This window comes from Erpetoichthys calabaricus, chromosome 7 (assembly GCF_900747795.2).
Source record: "Erpetoichthys calabaricus chromosome 7, fErpCal1.3, whole genome shotgun sequence".
Taxonomy (NCBI): domain Eukaryota; kingdom Metazoa; phylum Chordata; class Cladistia; order Polypteriformes; family Polypteridae; genus Erpetoichthys; species Erpetoichthys calabaricus.
In genome coordinates, this window is record NC_041400.2 from 92,032,651 (window position 1) to 92,055,032 (window position 22,382).

The window sequence follows — 22,382 nt, forward strand, 5'->3', positions numbered from 1 at the left end:
GAATATTTTATTAAAAGGCATGACCATGAGCTCTTTGTTTTGTATTTCTTGCTTTTTCCATAAGACTTTGCTTCTTGCATTTGGCTGTCTTTCTTGTTCTGTTTGTCAATATACAGATGTTTGCTAGTTCTGATTAAACTATGGCCCTCAAGACAAATATTAAAAGACCGATGCTCTTTCAAGTAGAGCACAATACCTGCTGTGCTACATCCATCCCTTTTTGCATTTGCTCTTTTTGCCAGTCACTGAACTTCTCCAGTGCTTCATCCACCGTAATTGAATTTCTCTTGACTCTCTCCTGTAGTGCCACAAGTTGGTCCAGTCCAAAGGGCTGTCGTGGTACAAACGTGTCATATGTTGATGTCAAACTGTCTCTTCCTTTGACTATAGAAACAAACAGAAAGTGTCCACTCTTGAAAGAGTATCTGTGTAATTTGTACATTTGGTTTTATTTTCTTTATAGCAACAATGCCCACATCTTTTTTAGCTGTACTTAAGTTAGAAATTTTAAATTATTAATCAACCAACATAAAACCAGAATCCCCACATGAAATTTGTTTAATGTATTATTTCTTTTAATTGATCAACAATCAACAGATTGTTCACTAACTTGATGCCTGCTCATTGTTGTAATTGGTTTTAATCACCTAAACAATCAATTAGTTAAAATGTACAATATTTTCTAGAGATCCTTTCACAAGACACTTTGCAAATCATACATGATTACAATTCAAAGTAACACATTTTTGGCTGGGTTAGATACATCAGTTGTGCTATCTGTTTGTAGCATGCAGGTTATGTAAAGAATTACATTAAATCAAAAAAGAAAGATTTCTTATTCCAATTTGTATCTTCAAGAAGCTTGCACTATGAATGAATGAATTGTCACACAAGTATTCTTCCATCTTTTGATTCACTAAAACTACTTTGTTAGCTATTACCTTTAATGAATCTAACTAATTATTCAATCTTCAAGAGCACTAGCATATATTCTCTATATGCATATCAGGAATCAGTGACTCCTATAAACAATACTAGCAGAGCCTGCCAGCAATGTGGAATCACCTAATACAATGTACTTTAATTAAATAAATCTCAGTAAAATTGCTCCATTCAAATATAAATAGTGCATGTCACTTTAGCTCTGGTTCTGCAGGAACATATTCCTCTAACATGTGTCAACCAGTTATATTGTATGCTTTTTAAAATATACAGCTACAGTTCTAAAACATTTTGATCAGCACTTATGCAGTGATTATCATCCAAGGACAGTTATCTTAGATTCACCATAGGACAGTTATCAGAGCCTCCGTAGTAGTTTGTTCAATTGGGACAAGTACAGTTATACTGATAGCTAACACATCCTGCTAAGGTAGAGACCTGTGAATGATAGGCTTGGAATATATTAATTCATAACATTCTTTTGAGGTTATGCATAAATTAACATCAAATCATTTTTAGATTATCACTCTAATAATATATACATCTGCAAACCAAGCAAAAGACTTTTTCATAAAAAAAAATTATTATTTTGTTCATTTATTTTTGATAAAAATAGAAACCCAAAGAAAAACTTTGTTGTTTTTTCAGTTCTTAAACTGAATAAGGAAATGATCTTCACCTTTTTATCCAGTTCACCTGCTGAACATCATAAAGGTGACTGGCTGATCAAACCAGAACAGGCAAGACAGAAACATCTGCATTTAAGCACATCCTGGAATTGAAGAAACATGTGTCCTGGGTCTGGCTTTGGGTTTCAACCCATTGGCCTTTGGAAATACGCCTACTATGGGAAGCACCCAGAGAGCATCTTTTTAAAAAAAATGCCCAAACTGTCCCAGCTGGTTCCTCTCAGTTAGTATGTTTAATGGCTGAACTCTCAGATTTACCCTAAAGGCCAAGCTCCAAAGCCCCCAACAGCTTGTGAGCCTACTATTCCATCACAAGAACAGAAAAAATGTTCTGTGACAACAAATCACTTTTATGTTCTTCTTGATTACATAATGAAAGTAAGAATGGACAGCTAACTAAAGGATTTCATTAAAATTGTATTTACATTGTGCTCATTAACAAAGAGTAAATGTATGTGTAAATGGCAGAAGCAGAAACAAGTGTCATTATCAGCAAGCAACTGCTTAAATAACCAAAACATCTTAAAGCAATAAAATAGCACAATCCTAAAAAGCGAGATCAGAAAAAGTTGAAAAAGTGAATCAGCCATATTATGAATTTATTGAATTATAAAATAATTTTAAAAACTGAAAAGTAACAGTATATTTATTTAAAGAAAAAATCCAAATAACGCAGGATATAGTTAGAAAATATACGCTCACACACATACAATTTAGCCATTTAAGGGCTGAGATGAGCAACTAGAACAATCACAGTTTCAGTAAACTCCCTTCTTCAATCAACTAAGGAACACCAATGTTTACTGAATTCTGCACTACCAGATTGGGAATAAGCTAGCTGGTAGGTTAAAATTACAAAAAGACCATGGCTTATGAATTAGTATTCGCTTTTTATACATAAAAACATGCATGTTTACTTACATTGTCTTAATGGGTTTGAATACAGTGCTCCATTATCTCCTTGAGCAGATTTCTGTTGGAAAACTAAAGGAAAGAACACAATACATGTGCAATTCACATTAGTTGACATTGTAACTTTCAAAAACATAATTCTCTTTCAGCAAAAATATTTCTTTTAGAATATCTTATGATTCTGAAAGTAATTTGCAAAGGAGTAGTTTAAAAGTAACACATACATAAACAGTGGAATTATTGCTGTAAAAATTCAGTTGGGGCCATACCAGAATTTTTTTATATGTGTACAGAGTTCATTAACGTAAACATTAACTTGCCTAAGTAATGATACTTGCCCCTCTTTTGCTAATATTTGATTTTGACTAGCAAAACATGCAAGTTCATGCACCTTTCACATCACAAAAAAATAAATCAATCAAGCAATGGGATACAGGTACCCTCTCTGAATGATTGGCATCAGATCATTGTGACATCATCTGAAATCATCATCATCTGATGAAATACAGCTAAATAGATTTAAACGCTAAGTAAACTGAGAGTCTTGTAACCACCTGCTGCTCAGGATAATGTATTGGCTATGTGCAGTCACGTCTCTTACTTTTCTCTTCTGCTAAACAACACAGGAACATTGGAACTCGCACTAGTGTACCAGTAGATAGTTTCTACCCACTGGTTGTAAGGTTTCTGAACAGTCAATCACAAGGAAAAATAAACACCATCTGTTGATGCATTTTTTCCCTGCGTGCACAGTTCAAACGTGGGAGCATTCGAACTCTGGAACATTTGAAGTTAGAATTGTTCGAAGTATGAAGCACTACTGTATATATCAGTTGCATGCTTAGTATTCTTTTTATGTATTATATTGTCAACTATTCTTTGCAGAAATGCAAGTTCAAATTTCAATATATATGTACACATGACAGTAAACTTGACTTGAAATTGCCTAAATTAAAACCCTAACTCCTAACAAAGTTTTGAATTGAACAGTTATTTTTAATTATTTTCTATATACAGTACAAATCCAATCCTTTCACACCAGGGTTCTGCACTTCTTTGAAACAGGAGCATCATTCTGCTGACTTGTTTTCCTTAGTGGATTTGCCAAATTAGCAGGATACTCTTCAGTATAAGGCAAAAATCAAGATGCAGCAGAATGTCATGTGAACAATATGTTTTAAGGGAGCAAATAGCACCATTGTTTTTGTCTCTTTCCTGATGTTTGCTGCAAGGCTTTTAACTGGAAAAAACTTGAAAGGAAAGAGCCTCCAAATCAGTAAAAAAAAATAAATAAATAAAGGTGATGACCTTCAGGGGTATAGAAAACACTGCAGGGCCGACTGTTCCAGTCTCTCTGCTGGAAACAGGCTTGCAGCACCCAGCAGAAACATAACTTTTCATACTACATGAAGAAATATTGTTCTAGATAAGTAATTACACTGAGCATATGTTAGAAAAAAATTGATAAAATTGCCTAAGAAAACAAAGCAGAGTGAAGCTTATTCATTATTTTGCATAACATCTTCCCTTAATGTAGAAATGCCATCTTTCTCAGTAGATTGCAGACAATATCATACTTTTGAAAACGTATGTATACAACTCTCATCATAGTAAAGACTTATTAATTAAAATCATGTAACACTGTCAAACAATTTTGAAAAATGTAACTTTTTAATTTTGAGATTATCTATAAATGTTTTTTATTTAAGATATGTTTTGAAATGCTGATCATCAAAACTAATACTAAGCAATGCTTTAAAGTTGCCACTTTAAAGGAGAACACTATTGAGATTACAATTTATTTGTATTTGTTATCGGAAACTGAAAATTGAAAACTGCACTATTAAAATCAGACTTAACTGTTAACTGGAATTTAATCTTAATGCTACTTCTAAATTATTTGCCCATCAAAGCAAGAATACATATCCCAAACCCATCAGGGTTTTCGACAACAAATTAATTTCTTTTACATTAAAGTATAAGATAGATAGATAGATAGATAGATAGATAGATAGATAGATAGATAGATAGATAGATAGATAGATAGATAGATAGATAGATAGATAGATAGATAGATAGAACTCCATTTGTCCCCAGGGGATATCTGGCTTTTTACAAAAGCTCATTAAATTAATAGATAAGATAGATCTACAGTATGGTCTATCACAGGAATGATTAAAAAGAAAATAATTGAAAAAGAAAATAAATAAACAAATAAATTAAAAAAAAACAAACTTCAGACTTGGCTGTCACAGTCGCAGTGAGACATTATACAAGCGCATTGCTGTTAGTATAAGGAATCCCAGTAGCATTTTTGACACATTTCTGTTGAATAATTAATTAGCAGAGAGAGGATGTGCAACATTGTCCATAATGGCACTCAGTTTTGTTTTAATTCTATCCTTTGATACTATCTCCAGGGGGTCCAGAGTGTGTCCTGTAACTGAGCTTGCCCTTTTAATTACCTTGTTGATTCAGTGGGACTTCCCTGAAGTGATGTTACCGAAACAGCACACCACAGCATAGAAAACAGCACTGGCCATCACAGATTTATAGAAGCTGTGAAGGATATAACTTCCCACAAAAAAAGGAACACAGCCTCCCAGGGGAAAAAAAGAGTCTGCTCTGCCATTTCTTATATATTTCCTCTGTGTTGTGACAGCAGTCTAACCTGTCACTGATGTGGACCCCCATGTACATCCTGTATAGGAATGCTCCACCACTTCATCCACTCCCTGGATAATGACTAGACTTAGAGGCTCTTTGTTGCGGTGAAAGTCAATAACCATGTTCTTTTGGTTCCATTGCCCTTCACTGTTGTGCCTTTCAAGCTGATTGTGGTTGCCTGAGGACATAAATATATCCTGGTCCTCATGGATTATGCTACACGCTACCCAGAGGCTATGGTATTACAACAAGCCGATTCAAAAAACATTGCACGGGAACTAGTATGTGTCTTTGCACGTGACGGCATCCCTAAAGCAGTTCTTAAAGTCCAAGGGACGCCCAGATGTTAAGAAACTAAGACAGGAGAGACTGGGATCAGATTGCATACTGCAAAGTCTCACAAGCCTCCACAGGGTTCTCACCTTTTGTATTACTTTATGCACAACGGCCTCTGGATATTTTGGATACTGTTAAAGAAAGCTGGGAAACTGAGGCTCTCTCTTCTGCTATTATACTGGAGTATATTGTGTAATTACAAGATAAATATGAAAAAAGAAGGCCCCTCCTAAAGCAACATATTGAGCACTTACAGGCAGTTATACCTGAGGCATAAAACCTTGAGTCCAATATCCCAAGTCCTTGTTTGTCAGCTCTTTAAAGTTAAATTTTGGTAGAAATTTGACAGCAAAACAATGACAGGAGCTGGAAACAGCCATTCTGAGGGTTATAAAAGTAGTATATGAGAGACCAGGGCAGGCTACATTGATTGTGCATGACATTATTACTGATCAAGGGCAGATAGTCAGAGAATATCTGTATCAACTCCCAGATGGAAAGAGAGCTGAGGTGGAGCTCAAAATTAAAATGCATGCTGAATCTGAGTGTGATAGAGAAATGTTTTAGTCACTGATCTAGCTCCATTGTGTTAGTGTCAAAGTCGAATGGTACTTGGTGCTTTTGCAATGCCTTCCGCTGGCTTAACTGGGTCTCCTATTTTGACACCTATCCAATGCAACAAGCTCCTCAGGTAGCTTGGAGGAACTCACTTCCTAACTACATGGAAAATTTCAAAAGGGTATTAGCAAATTCTCTTAATGGAATCCACAAAGAAAAATATCATGTTTAGTACCCCCATTGGTCATTAGCAGTACAGTGTCCTTCCATTTGATTTGAATGGGGCTCCTGGCATCTTCTAGTGTCTGGTGTATAAAGTCCTTTGACTTCACAATATCTATAGTGTGCCTGCTTGTATGACCAGCATTTTTTAAAATTGTGTTTTAAAATATATCATTAAGGTGGTAAATGTCATCAAAGGAAAAGCATTACAGACTCCTATTTTTAAAGAAATTTGTGAAGACATGGGTTTGTTATACGAAAATCACACAGAAGTAAGATGGCTTTCAAGAGGTAACATCTTGAGAAGAGTTTTCCAGTTAAGAGCAGAACTTTTGATATAGCTGCAAGACAAGAAGAATTTGCAAATCTACTGTATTTGCTAATTCTCTTTGGGTTCTTAAGCTGGCTTTCCTTACTGATATTTTCAAACACTTAAACACAACAACTTTTTGAGTATTTTCTGAAAGAAGCTCAAAACAGTTATGACAATCACAGATGAATACTGAATCCATTTTTAGAGAGTTCCATTCAACTGGATGAAATTCCGACAAATATGAAAGAAAAACCTATTAAAATATATACTGACGGAATGTTGAAACAAGACTTTTTTCCCAGAGCATAAACCAGTTTTGGGCCAAAAGAATGCAAGAATACTCTGAGCTTCCAGACGAAGCTTTTACATTTTTTATATCATTTGCAACATTGTATTTATGCAAATTAAGTTTCTCGTCTATGACTGCCATCAAAACAAAAGCAAGAAATTGCCTTGAAATTGAAAATGATATCATTGTGTGTGTATCGAATACAGAGTCCATATCTGAATCTATCTGAAGCTATTTTCTGAAAAACAGCCACATTTATTACATTATTTTTTTTTTACTTTATAACTATTGTAACATTTGTTCTTTTTTACATTTAAAGTAAAAAAAAAAGGTTTTTTTTGACCTTTACAGCTGATTATCACCTTCTAACCCTGATCTGGCCTCTACCTTTCCTGTCAAAAAATGGCGTTTTTTGTTTTATTTTAGAAAGCCTACCACAACTCCCCCAGCTCTTATTGCGACCCCCCCAAACCAGAATTTGGGAAGCACTGCTTTAGATCTTGGGTAGTTCCTTTTCATTTGCACATTGCCATCAGTGTGATACAGGTTAACTTTTGTTTCATCTGACTACAAGACCTTTTTCCAGAATTCTCAGACTCTTTTAAGTACTTTTCACAAACTTTATTCTGGCAATCCTGTTTTTGCGGCTAACTAGTGGTTTGTATCTTGCAGTGTTTCCTCTGCATTTCTTTTCAATATGTCTTCTGCAGATAGTAGTCTCTGGCACATACACATCTGCCTCCTGAAAACTGTTTCTGATCTATTGGACAGGCATCACGGCTTTTTCTTTACATAGTGAGGATTCTTCTATCATCAGCAGTGGAAGTCTTCCCTGGCCTACCAGTCCCTTTGTGATTACTGAGCTCACCAGTGATATACTGTAAGTAATCCTAAGGTTTTACCGATGTCTGTGATGGTTTTATTCTCGTTTTTTCAGCCTCATAATGGCTTATTTTATTTCAATGGCATAGTTCTTGTTATCATGTACAAGCTGATCACTGTACAAGAAAAATTTTAAAAAGCCAGATAATTCTGACATAGAGCAAGAGATCAAAAATAGCATTTGAAACTTCAAAAGAAAAACCGAAATAAAAATGGCTAAATTGCTAATGAAGCCAATACAAACAGCAACTAAATTTTTCAGTACTACTCCAGTAAAAAGACAATACTGTAAAAGAGAATTCAAGAAAACTTAGGGACATGAATGGAGAAATAAAAATGAGAAGGAAATAGCAAACAAATTCAACAAATATTTCAACCATGTATTTATAAAGGAAGAAACAAGTGGAATACATCATATAGAAGTAAAAAAACAATCTCTGAGTTCAGAGATTTTAAAATAGAAGAGTCTGATGTGCTTCAAGCCCTCAGCATGTTGAAGACTAATAAAACCCCTGGACTGGAAGTGATTTTACCAATTGTATTGAAAGTCATAAACCGTTATTAGGCATATTTCAGCAGTCATTTCAGAAAGGAAAAGTATCTGAGGATTGTAAAGTTGCAAATGTGAAACAAGTCTATTGAAATTGAGACAAAATGGATCCTAGTAATTACTTCTGTGCAATGCAAATTCATGGAAACTATAATAAGAAACAAAGTAGAAAATGACCTAAATGAAAATGATATTCTAAATTGCAGACAGCATGAATTTATGAGAGGAATGTCCTGCCAAACCAATATTTTAGATTTTTTAGAAGAAGCAACTGGAATAGTTGACAAAATCAAAGCATATTGCATAATTTACCTAGACTTTCAAAAAGCATTTGAAACATTTCCACACCAAAGATTCAATTTGAAACTAGAAGCTGTAGGCATCGGAGGAAAACTATAAAACTGGATCTCTAGTTGTTTAACCAGCAGGAGAAAAAGAGTACAGATAATAGGAGAATGCTCCACATGGAGCAAGGTCATCAGTGGAGTCCCTCAGAGTTATGTCCATAGACCATTACTGTTTCTGGTATAGTTAGTAACCTTGTGACATTCACAGATGATAGTAAAATTGGAGGGATGGCAGACACTGAGGAGGCAGCAAAAAGAAAAGAACTGAAAAAGACCTGGAAAACCTTTAGAAGTGGGCAAACACCTGAAAAGTGTAGTTTAATGTATAAAAGTGCAAAGAGCCACACATGGGCAAAAGAAACATCAATTATAAATACAAGATGAGAGACACTGTCATACAGGAAGCAACCTCTGAAAAGGATTTAGGGGTACATGTTGATGCAACATTTTCATTGATTAAGCAATGCACAGAAGCAATTAAAAAGGCAAAAAATGTTACGTTATATCATAAAAACTGTTTCAAGGGATGTTATGCTCAAACTACATAATGCACTAGTAAGACTGCATCTGGATTATTGTGTGCAGTTCTGGTCACCATGGTACAAGAAAGACATAGCGTGTGCTGTGTGAAGGAGAGCAACCAAATGCAGTGGAGAATTAAACCTGTTTAGTCTCAAGCAGATGAGACTTTGTGGGGACCTAATTCAGGTATTTTTCTCTGTGAAGACAATGATAAAAAAGATTTAGCAACATTCTTTCAGGTTAAGGGTGAATCACTTACTTGAGGACATCAGTGGAAATTAAAGGGAAGTGTTTTTAAAACTGAACCAAGGTTGCACTTCTTCATGCAAAGAGTTGTGGGACTCTGGAACAAATTGCCTAGACATGTAGTTGAAACAGAAACCTTGACATGAGATATTGGGAAAGTTTAGCTATTAGCTAAGTAAACAGGCTTGATGGATTGAATGATCTCTTCTGATTTGTCAAATTTCTTATGTTCATGTTGAACAATGGCAAAAACAGGCTCCAAAGAGAGTCTGTAGGTAGAAGAAAGCCTAGGTATCTTATGCCTGCACTAATGAAGCAATGAAACACACCTGAATAATCATAAACACCTGCGATATAAATGGTCACAAACATTATGTTGCCCTAAAATGTGGGGTCCATATATAAAACCATTATTCTTATATGGTGTGACTGAAATGATATACAAATGCCCTTAAATTAGTCTGCAATGTGCACTTTAATCACATCTGATTTGTAATTTTAAACTGTGGGACAGAGGGATAAACCAAGGAAAAAATGTGTCATTATGGAGGGCACTGTTTATCTCACCAGTCATCAATAGCAGCCTAGGCTTATGTTTTGTCCTTCTTTTCAACACTACAACACTTAATTTTGCTTTTCAGTTTTCTTTCTCTCTCTCTGCCTCTCTCTTTCTCTTTTCTATGACTTGTTCTTCAGATTAAAATGCGTAATTAGACTACAGTCCCCTATAATGACTTATTCTGGTAGTTGTTATAAAGACTGCTCAAATGCTTGCACTAGGATCCACAGCTTTGAAAAGATTGGATTTTATGACTGAAGCACATCAAGCAAGAATTTCATTTGACCATTAAAATGCAAGAGCAATGCATATATTTCTATTTCAACTATTAGCATCATCACTATTAGAAACCGCCTCAGTTTGCTTCAAGAGGTAGAATGTAAGAATGTAATTTAATTACTAGGAGTGAAACAGTTTTCAAATATGATAAACCCAGAACTGATACATTAATAATGTGTTGTTATTACTTACTATTTTGGAAATCAAGTTTACATAAACAGCATTACAATTTTCTCTTTGTTGGATTGACCTATGAGATAAATACGAGTTATCATTTGCTGTGAAACACTATTTTTTGTGATATGTGGAATAGCTTTGATACATGTCAATATGTATTAAATGCATGAACATGTATTTTCAACATCTCTTGAACAGCCTTTTCTGGAATATGTACACTATTTGTACACACCATTTACATGCACTATTTGAGGAGTAGTAGTAGTAGTAGCAGAAATAGTAGTATTATTGTAAACATTTACAGAGTACAGTGAAATTTTTACTTGTATGTCTGATCAACATTCAGCATGTCACTACTCTCCATCACCATGAGATGCTAGATTATATATAAACTTTATATACAATTTATATTTTACCATTGCATATAGAGAAGAATAAACACACAGACAACTTTAAACACAACTAAACAGAAGCAAGCCAAAAACCTGCAACCTCTAAGGACTTGCCTACATTGCTGCTGAACCTCTTTCTATCTAGTTGGGTTTCTTATTAACTAATGTCACACATGTGCATGAGAGGATCACCTTCTGGATTTATCCAAGGTAAGCGATACCACACTGGGGTGAGAGGTAGCACTTTTGCTAAAACTGGCATCTCTTTTTTCACCCACAGTGGCAAGACAACACCCAGTAAGAGCAAATGGCTCCACCCCTTCTACCCAGAATCCTACAAAGGACCGAATGCTCTGGAGAGAGCTGACTCAGTCTGGACCCCAACTGCAAAAGGAACAGAACTATCAAAAAGTTACCTCTCTACCATGTTGATAACATTTGAGAGTGTACCTTTTGTCTACCTTTTTGTGTCATTCGGCACCTATTTTCTTTACTAATATTTTTGAGTGACCCTGCTGGCAGCCCAAGACTTCCTTGACATCTCAAATACTACAGTTTTTTTTTCATTGCATCTGAAGTAGCAGCTGCTCTGTAATTTCATCATACATAATATAATGACAATAAAGGCTTCCAATCTAAAGCATCAAAAAACTTCCATCCCACTTCCTGCCTCCCTCTCTCACTCTTCTGCCAGCTTCATTATACTGTATGCTGAAGTGTCTTCTTACCTTGCACTTTGAAGTTCATTCTGGGTGTCATTTCCAGCCAAGTTCCAGCTTTACTTCGTGGGTCAGTTACAGACTAAATTTACTCCGTAGAAACCAAACAAGAATTTAATGGTTATTCTGCTCCCAAGCTCCAAGGACAGAACATTCCCTTGTACTCTCCAGTAGCAAGGATTTGATGCCTCCTTTTCAATTTCTACTAAATCCTCACTCTTTTCTCAAAGAGTGATTCGCCTACTCTTGTGGTATTTTGCCAAAAACAGATGTGGGGGTGGGGGAGTGGTGATAGGAATTAATAAGAAAAAAACAGAAGTTTTGTGGTAGTTGGTACAAATAAAGGAATTAGGAGTTAAATATGTGTGACCTGCTTTTTCATATACAGTAAAACCTCAATTATTCATCGGGACTGAGGCCATGATGGATAAGAGAAAAGACGGATAACAGAACAGCTACTTTAAAAATGATATACAGTAGATTTGTTTAGCAAATAGTTGTATTATTTACAATTAAAAAAAATAGTATTAACAAAATTAATTAATTTATATAATATTATAATGACCAGCATAATAAGCAAACTCAGAGGTACTGGAGTTTTTCTACGTTTTACTTGGAGTCTTTGTTTCGTAACAAACGGTACTGTCTTATAATCCATTATTTGGGTTACAGAGCACATCTCTAAAACAATAAAAGAATGCTTTCCCTAACAATAATTATCTCCTGCCACTGACATTCTGTCTTTCTTAATACCACAAACACTCCTGCTTATTGTCTCCTGACTTCCTACTCAAAACTTCCTTCCACCGCACCTTCCTTTTCTCCTAAATTATCCTGTCACTCATCTCCTAAGTGGTGTGTCCGACCCTCTCAGAACAGAAGCCCTTCACCCAGTCCATCAATTACACAGCATTCCATCCTTTCTGCCGCTGCACAGCTCATCACAACCAGCCTGCACATCACAATATTTTAACAAAACATAATATAACAGAAGTTAAAAAGAAAATTACAGTTCCGAAGAACATTAACATTATTAACAGTAGAATTACCAGAGCCTACGAAAAAACTCGTAGATCCGGCCACCCTTAAATCGCTTCTTAAAACCTTTCTCACCTCTCCGCCAGCGTCTTTTGTCATCTAAATGTACTGATAAAGACAAGCTGCCAGCAGCCGGCTATTCCATCCCCCCAACGACTTAGAACGTAAACAAGCTTTTCCCAGCTAATGCCTTGATTGATTATCTGGGAGTGAAGTGGAGTTTTAGAGTAGAAATAATACGATTGTTATTTGGAACACACGCATTTCATATGTGTTGCATTTCTACAGTAATCTGTGTAAACACATTGTTTAAACAGAAACGGTTTACAATATTCTAGTAGCAAATGACAAAATGTAGGCATAAACTATATAATGTATGAAGCCTGAAGTCCAAATATCAAAGAAACACTTTCACAAAAGGTACAAAAAAAAGCCACCGGCAAAAAAATCCGCCTTAGTGTGAGACATTGACATGACTTAACTATCGCTGCTTCCATGGCGTAACAGTATCAGTCGCTGACTGGGAATCAGAAGGTCATGAGCTCGATCCTGCCCAACTCCCATTTGAGAAGTGTGCTTATTTTCACTATTTTAGAATAAAATGATACATTTGATTTCAGTCTGTAACAGCCGGTGTAATTTATGATATTTGTAAAGGTTAGCTTTATTTTTTTAAAATTCACTTTTCATTGTCTCAGTCGCGTTCAGGATCCATCCCTACCGCCCCCCACCTGACACTGCTGTTTTTACATAAAGACGCGCTAAAGCTCTGCAGTGTACTTGTGACTGCATTGTCGTACCAATGCTTGCGAACTGAAGTGTCTGCATGCACTTTTCGTGGCATTATACGTGTATTTTTTGAGCATGCCCATGTAGCTCAAACACAGGAACATATGTTGATGTAAAAGTATAACAAAACAAGTGCACTTTTATTCAAGACTATAACCGAAGAAAAAAGAAAGCAAGTTACAGTAGGTGGAATGCTAAGAACTGCTGATTTCCATTCTGTGCTATATAACTGTTAACATTTGAATCTGATGATTGCATATAGCGCTGTCTGATTTAGTGTGCGCAAGAGCATGCAGGTGGCCAGTTGCTGAGGGCTACAACGCACATTTTAAAAAAAGAAAGAGACAAATATATGTGACGTTTTGAAGAAATCATTTTATGACGCGAATAGTACCAATCAGAAAACATCGTCGAAGTAATGCAATATTATTTGAAAACGAACAGCGTCAGGTTGGGTGTGAAGTTATACTGGCGCTGTTTGAGTCAGATCAGAAGCTGAATAAGATGAAAAAGCTCCTGTTCTGACTCTAAGTAAAAAAGCATGAATTAATCAACAGAAATAACCGCGATTGACATTTTAAAGTTAACGATTTACAGTGCATACCAATTTATAAATTCAATGTCCGTTTGAGGAAAAAAAAAACACTTTCTTCAAAGCTGGGAATCGAACTCGCCTCTCTGTGGCACAGTAAGGCAGTGGTGCTCCAAGTCAGCAAACCGTCCTTATAACTTATGTTTTCAAGATCCATAACACACAGACAGACAGAGCACTGCGTAATACAGAGACAGACAGGCAGAGATATACAAATAAACAGGGAAGGCACATGTACTGATAAATCAACATGTGCGTTGTTTCTGCAGCACTGAATGAGCTCACCTGCTCTAACATCACCCCTCCCCCCGATCTGACTCTCTAAGTAACAGCGCAAGTACAGACACAAATCAAGTGCATGTGTGTACTGTATAATATTAACAAAAAGAGCAGCTTACTACTGAAAATGGCAAATATAGGAGTGAGTGGGGATCGAACCAGGACTCTTGATTACACTTGGTTTGCGTCTGTACTTGCGCTGTTACTTAGAGAACCAGATCGGGGGAGGGGTGATGTTAGAGCGCGTGAGCTTATTCAGTGCTGCAGAAACAACGCACATGTTGATTTTTTTTTCTTTCAGTACATGTGCCTTCCCTGTTTGTTTGTATATCTCTGCCTGTCTGTCTCTGTATTACGCATTGCTCTGTCTGTCTGTGTGTTATGGATCTTGAAAAAAATAAGTTATAAGGACAGTTGTTCATGTTAATTGCAGTCTCAATTGTTAAAAAAATATTTTAAAAGGAGCATCCCACATGAAAATATAACGATCTCATTAACTGACAGTGCATACCAATTTACAAATTTTATGTCCGTTTGAGGTTAAAAAGAAAAAAAGAAGTAACACTTTATCCCCCGCGGGGAATTGAACTCATGTTTGTGAGGCAGAGAAAAGCTACTCGGTCTGAGAGGCAAATCTTAGCATGCTACACCACGGAAGCTGTTATATGGTGTGTGAAGCTATTGTGGAAGTGTTTATTTGATCTTAGGAACTCGGGCTTTACACATTCTATAGTTTATGCCTACATTTTGTAACATTTATTACTAAAATATGAAAAAGTTTCTGTTTTAGCAATGTGTTTACACAGATTACTGTAGAAACGGATCATGCATGAAATGCATGTATTCCAAATAGCGATCTATTATTTCTATTCTAAAACTCCAGCAGTTCAGTCACTCCCAGGTAATCAAACAAGGCATGAGCTGGGAAAACTTAGTGAATGTTCTGCGACGGTGGGGGATGGAATAGCCGGCTGTTCGCTGCTCCTCTTAATCGGCACATTTAGAAGACAAAAGAGAGGTGAGAACGGTTTTAAGTTGGGCCGGATCTACGAGTTTTTTCGTAGACTCTGGTAATTCTAGTGTTAATACATAATAAAATTACTGTCAGTGGTTTCCATTTTCAACATGTTTTTCAATTTTGTCAGCATCATGCTTTATATTTTTCTTCTTACTCCATAATTTGAAGCAATAAATGAAGTGCTTTTGCAGTTTCATAAATGCTTAATAATTACAATTTTTTTGTGACAATTCCAACACCACACACATATGTTTGTTGGCCATAACAATGTATAATAGTTTAATTATAACAAAAGAGAAAAGCAACGAAATGCTATTAAGGCTGAAGGTACTGTATGTAACTGACACTGTGATTTCAAGCTGCGCCATGACATGTGGTGCTGGTGAAAAACACTATGTTCTAGCAAAAGGGAGAGTTGTTCCAATGTGCAGAGCTAGCAGTGTATTGTGTGGCAGTAGTAACAGGTAGATACTGATGTGCACAATGTTTTTTTGGGTTTGTTTGCCCTGACGGTTAATGGAGACTGCCGGTTAATCAAGTGACAGATAATTGAGATTTTACTGTATAACATTTTGGTGATAAGAATGGCAGAGTATGATTTACCTCTTCCAGCGTCTTTCTTGCCAGCACCTGGTAAACCACTAGTGCCCTGGAGCCATTGGTTTCATTTGTGTGAGATTTACCTGTTGGCAGCTGGACAAGATAAGGTAGAGACCTCAAGGAAAAGGGCACTTCTTTTACACTGCTTGGGAGTGGAAGGGCAGTGCATCTTTTTGACCCTGCAACTAACTGACTTTGCTTTTGCAGCCAGGTGTGTTCAAGTGTTCAGTACTATCCAGCCTTGTATACTAACCCATTTGTTACTTTATGGATTCAGGCCTTTCATTTGCATTGTTGACAGGCAGTCAAAATACAGAACATTTTTTCAATGTCATTCATTCAAACACCATCAGTCCGCAAGTCTACGTTTTATCACCTTCACTTTTTACTCTGTGCGCAAGTGACCTGAGACAGACCAATGACCACAGTTCTCTTATCAAGTATGCTAATGGCACCATGCTGATGTGTGTATATTTGGGGAGGATGGAAGCTATTACTTAAATCAGGTGGACTGTTTGGTAAACTGGTGCAATAAGAACTATCTTACTCTGAATGTCAGAAAGATCAAAGAAATTATATTTGACTTTAAGAGACAAAATTCTCCATGTTCACCCATCATTGTTCTGGCAGAGGAGGTAGAAATAGTGACTGAATATTAAAATTGCCATAGATAACAATTTTATCCGGAATACAAATACGAAAGCATATTCCGTAATGTAATCAGCACTTATTTCTCCTCCATAAACTCAGACTTTTTAAAGTGGACAAAGACCTCATGTGGTCTTCTTACCACAGTGTGATTAGTCTGTCATCACTTTCAGCTTTATTGCCTAGTTTAGTAGTCTGACAGACCAAAATTTAAAAAAGCTCCAGCAGATTATCAAACAACTCTATGAATATTCTTCAGTGGCCCAGCCAGTCCAATCTGAGAGCTTGCAGAGAAGAATGGCAGAAAATCTCACAATCTAGGTGTGCAAAGCCTGTTGTGATACATCCAAGAAGAATCCAGCCTGTAATCGCTGCCAACGGTGCTTCAACAAGGTAGTAATTAAAGGGTATCAATACTGGTGTCAAAGTAACATTGAAGTTCTTTTATTTTTAATAGTTTTGCAAGGACTCCTAAATTCCAGTTTTTGTGTTGTCTTTCTGGGAGTGTTGTTTAATGAAAGAAAAATTAGTTTAAGTGATTTAAACATAGGGTTGTAAGATAACAAAATGTGTAAAAAGTAAAAGGGTCTGAATACTTTCTGAAAGTGCAGTATTTACAAATATTCCATTTTTGTTTTGGAAGCTTATCAATAATACTTAGCCCCCAATTAACATCTATTGAAACAACAATTTTAAATACAGTACTTTAATTTACCTGAATGATAAAGTAGTTGAGGTGATTTTCTTTTCTATATGAGGTGGCCAAGTTTTTAGGTTGAGTTAAACCGATGTATTTTGGTTGTATTAAGCAAACAAGCGGTCTAAAAGATTATGGTGACACAAAGAAATCTAATTCTTATTCACCAAAAAATTACAGTATTGCCACTTTATAAGCAGACACTGTGTTGCCTATGCATTATTCTTAGCAATAAGATCTACCACTTAAAAGTTATGTTATCATTAATAATTTTCAGAGTAGTACCAGTAATATTATGGTTTCAACATTTTGGATTTTAGAAATTGCGAAAAATTAACAAATATGACATTATTTAAATTTGTGAGTAGCTTGAACAGTTTTTATTTTGCTGAAAAAGCTGGCTTTCAAGGTTGCTGTGATGATATTCTGACAGCAAAATAACTGCAGCAATTCACAAAACACTGGGTTGTACTGAATTTAGCTGTATATAAAATACTCACTGTACAGTTATTTGTCCTGCTGATGGCCACACTGGCATCATGATGTGCCAAACAGACAGATACTTCTGGCAGATTACCAGATATGTGCAGACTACTGCAGTGATTGAATCCCTCCAGCACATACTACTGCAGGTCTGACTCTGGTTCTCCTGCCATTGAGCTGTGCCCAGCACATCTCTCACTGGGAGGTGCACAGGGTGTAATCAATGATTAAGAAATACTCAGCAACTTCGTAATTAGAGGGAAAATATGCACATGCTTTTTGATAATATGCATTTATTCAATTATGAAAACATTTGGTAAATGTGGCATTTTAAGTGAACTTTTAAGAAATAAAATTTTAACTTACCTTGCTCTAAAATATGTCCATCCTTATATAAATTTTGAAACTTGGTTTGTCCAATTCATTTATAACAGAGTGGCTGACACAGGACTGAAACTAGTGGAAACCTACTTTGGCAATTTAGAAAACCTTTAACATTATAACACATATTTTATACTGTATAGTGTACACTTATAGACTGTGGCTTAATTTTGCTGTAATAATATTGAAATAAAATTAATAAGGAACAATATCTAATCTGTTGATTAAAATGTGATTAAACATACTTGAATGGTGTCCATGCTAAGAAAATGGTTGTCACATTTTTGAAGATGTCAAACCAGAACTTGATAGGTGAGGACAAAGGGTCTAATCTAAAGGCAGAATTAGGTCCTGGAGTTTTAGCCAATTTTCGTCCAATTTCCCAACTGCCATTTCTGACTAAAATTCTAGAAAGAATTATTTATAATCAATTGGTCGATCACCTTAACTCCAATAATTTATTTGAGATCTATCAATCTGGCTTTAGGCGTTATCATAGTGTTGAAAAGGCACTCCTGAAAGTGTTCAACGACATCTCTCTTATTACTGACTCAGGTGACGCGGTAGTCCTTCTCCTCCTTGACCTGTCCGCTGCCTTTGACACTATTGACCATGAGATATTGCTGTTGCGGCTTGAACATCTTGTTGGCCTTAAAGGGGCTGCTCTTAACTGGTTCAGGTCATATTTAACTGGTAGACGCTTTTCAGTGACTTTTAATTCCTCTTCTTCATCTACTGCTCCTCTTAAATATGGTGTTCCTCAGGGATCCATTTTGGGTCCTATTTTATTCTCCATATACCTTCACCCTATTGGAGCCATTTTTAGGAAATTTAACATTTTTTTTCACTGCTATGCTGATGATACTCAGGTTTATATTCCTGTCTGCAACTCTACAACAAATCAAATCCACAACTGTCTATCTGAACTAAGATCCTGGATGGCTAATAATTTTCTTGATCTAAATCAAAATAAAACAGAGGTGCTTATAGTGGGTCCATCAGCTAAAGCCCAAATTGGTCTTGGACTTTTCGGCTCTTTCTCTGTCTTTTCCAAACCTCAAGTCCGCAATCTTGGTGTTACCTTTGATAGTAACCTCTCTTTTGAGAAACAAGTAAATTCTGTAGTCAAGAGTTGCTTTTTCCAACTTCATCTATTAGGTAAGATAAAGCCTTTTTTATCTTCTAGGGATCTTGAGATAGCTACTCATGCATTTATTTTTTCTTGCCTCGATTACTGCAACTCGCTATATTCTGGGATTAACAAATCCCTGATACACAGGTTACAGTTGGTCCAAAATGCTGCCGCTCGCTTTCTGGTTGGGGCAAAAAAGTATGACTCTGTTTCTCCTATGTTAGCTTCTTTACACTAGCTGCCTGTCAGTTTTCATATTGATTTTAAAATCTTGATGCTTGTTTTTAAATCTTTACATGGGCTTGCTCCTGCCTATTTATTTGAACTGTGTGTTTTACATCAGCCACCTAGAATGCTTAGATCTTCTGGTCAGCTGTCTCTGGTTGTCCCTCATACCAAGTGTAAAACCAAGGGGGCCAGGGCTTTTGCAGCTGCTGCTCCTCGCCTGTGGAACTCTTTACCTCATCATATAAAGGAGTCGTCTACAATTGAACTGTTTAAAACAAGATTAAAAACTCATTTCTATTCACTTGCATTCCGTGACCTTCAGTAATACTGATGGTTTCCTCTTTGTGATTATATAACATTACTTCTATTTTTTATGTATTTTATTTTATGTTCATATATTTTATTTCTATTTATGTTTATGTTAATTGGTTTTGTTTTTCTTTTATTCTATTATTGTAAAGCACTTTGGCCACAGCATTACTATGTTGTTTTAAATGTGCTATATAAATAAATTGACATTGACATTGACATTGACATTAATGACGGCACAGCAGATGAAATGTTGTTTTTGTATCCTTCATTCTTGCTGTTGATTTGACATTTACCTTTTTCATCGGGGAAACATTGTTAAGATGAAAACATGGGAAATGGTTATGCACCAATGAGTTCATGTTTGCCATTACAGTGTAATGGGGATCTGGGACCTACCCAGGCTGGATCCATACCAGAACACATTTGCAAACACGAAGAAACTCCTCATGAGAAAATTCATGAGGATACAGGGAGAGGAAGCACACCTTACTCATAGAAACTGACACAACCAGGAAATTAAATTAATGCCTAGAGGAACTGTGGCAGCAGCGTTGCAGTATCTACTTCATGATTATGCTGTTTTGTATTAGAACTTTCACGTTTTGCTTATTGAAGGTTAAGATGCAGTAATTGGCCTGTATTTTTTTTTTTTTTTGAAATTGAATAAACCTGCACAGTTTTGCTTAGCTTCTAATATATAGGAATTTCCTTAGTTTGTATTAACCTTTAGAGCAGGGGTTCTCAAGGTTGGTCCTGTGGACCCCCTGTGGCTGCGGGTTTCTGCTCCAACCACCTTCTGTTTTTAATTGGAATCCTGAGCTAATTAAGTAAACTGTTATTGCCCAGATTCTGTGTTTTGGGAATAATATAGAAATTAGAAAACTAAGTTTGGTAAAACAAACAAAAAAAAAAAAGTACTAAGTAGTTATATGGGAATAATGTACTTTTTCTTTTTAACAATATTTAACACAATGACAGTAAAGTGCTTGAACTATTTTCATCTTGATGTTTATTCTATTTTTCTTTGTGTTCTAATTGTTTAATTAATCCATTGTTTTCTAATTAGTGGGTCTGACGCTAAAGTAGTCGTAGCCTTTCACGATTCAGTGTCATTTGCCTGGGTGTCTGCTCTGCTCATTTTTAATTGTCATTATTAAGATACTATGAAGGGAGCAAACTGCACAGAGGAAGAGCAAAATAGAATGAAATCAACAAAAGACAGTTAAGCATTTAAATCTACAGCAAAAATGAAATGTCTTATACAAAATGTACAAATCATGCCGCAGTGCTTTCTAAATGTAGAATAAGAGAAGAGAAAAAAATACCAGCTAATTAATTGAGATCAGTGTTATCAGTTGTCACTGATTATGAGTCTGGTTGAAGCAAAAACCTGAAGCCACAGTGGGCACCCAGGACCGACTTTGAGAACCCCTGTTCTAGAGCATAGACATTAAATGTTTCAAATGAGTTCCTAGGAGGACTATGTAACATATTTTGGTTTTTAATTGTTAATCTTCAAACTTATTTTAAATAGATAACAATAAAACTTTATCAAAATTATATTTTAAAAGCCCACCTTTGGCAATGTAAGGTGTGCTGTCTTCGTTATCTGTAGACTTAGGAGGCCGAGGAGCAGGAGCAGGTGGTCTATTTATAATGGAAGCACCACGTGATTTTTCAGAAAAAGTCTTGTTTGAGGAGAGTATCATATCATAGACATCATCATCTTTTCCAACAAGGGTATAAGGGTCTTCCTCTTGCAGATCACTTTCATCTTCTTCTGGAGTTTTAACATCAGTGGTTTCTTTTTCGTTAATCCCTGAAAATGTAAAATATTGGTTTTAGTGTTTTCCTACCATTGGTGGTCCATGGCCAAATCAGTGATATAAAAACTTTTAGGTAAAAAGTACAAACCTCCTAAATTAAAAACAAAACAAAAAAAAAATACTGAAAAGAAACCTTTTGTTATTGTGCTTCTTGTGAGTTTCATTTAGTTTGACCTCTTTGCCTGTTTTTTTCATTTTTGATTCATTTTCTCTCATTAGGATTTAGTAGCTAGGTTTGTTTAGATGTTTAGTTATATTTCATATTTTAGGTGCTTCTATTTTGGCTCAGTAAATAAATCACCTGTGCATTTCTCAGCAGGACAGAACTGAGAAGGACACTCATCATATTTCTGTAAATACCGAAAATGTTTTGATAAATATGAAGTAAACTACTATATAAGAATTTAAGACAGTTCAGCATAACTCTTAAGACAGGGTAACAGAATGGTGTCATTGTAGTCTTCATTTAACTGTAAATGCATAATATTGCTGCATCCCCTGCACTGAAATTTAATCGAATATTATTTAGATAGATAGATAGATAGATAGATAGATAGATAGATAGATAGATAGATAGATAGATAGATAGATAGATAGATAGATAGATAGATAGATAGATAGATAGATAGATAGATAGATAGATAGATAGATAGATACTTTATTAATCCCAAGGGGAAATTCACTAAATTTAAATTATTTACAACAGTGGTTAGGTTGTTTCTGCTCTGTGAATTGAACAAAAGCTATATCGATATATG

General features: G+C 35.7%; 1 protein-coding gene across 1 annotated transcript in view; it reads right to left on the reverse strand.

Moving 5' to 3' along the window:
* The window catches only part of LOC114654558 (B-cell scaffold protein with ankyrin repeats-like), a 315,631-nt gene that overhangs the window by 48,688 nt on the left and 244,561 nt on the right, over positions 1-22,382 (reverse strand). The window contains exons 9-11 of the mRNA XM_028805170.2: positions 21,375-21,617; positions 2,553-2,615; positions 197-384 (exon numbers count right to left, since the gene is read on the reverse strand). Of these exons, the coding sequence (XP_028661003.1) occupies positions 197-384; positions 2,553-2,615; positions 21,375-21,617 (494 nt within the window). The remainder of the gene's footprint in view (positions 1-196; positions 385-2,552; positions 2,616-21,374; positions 21,618-22,382) is intronic.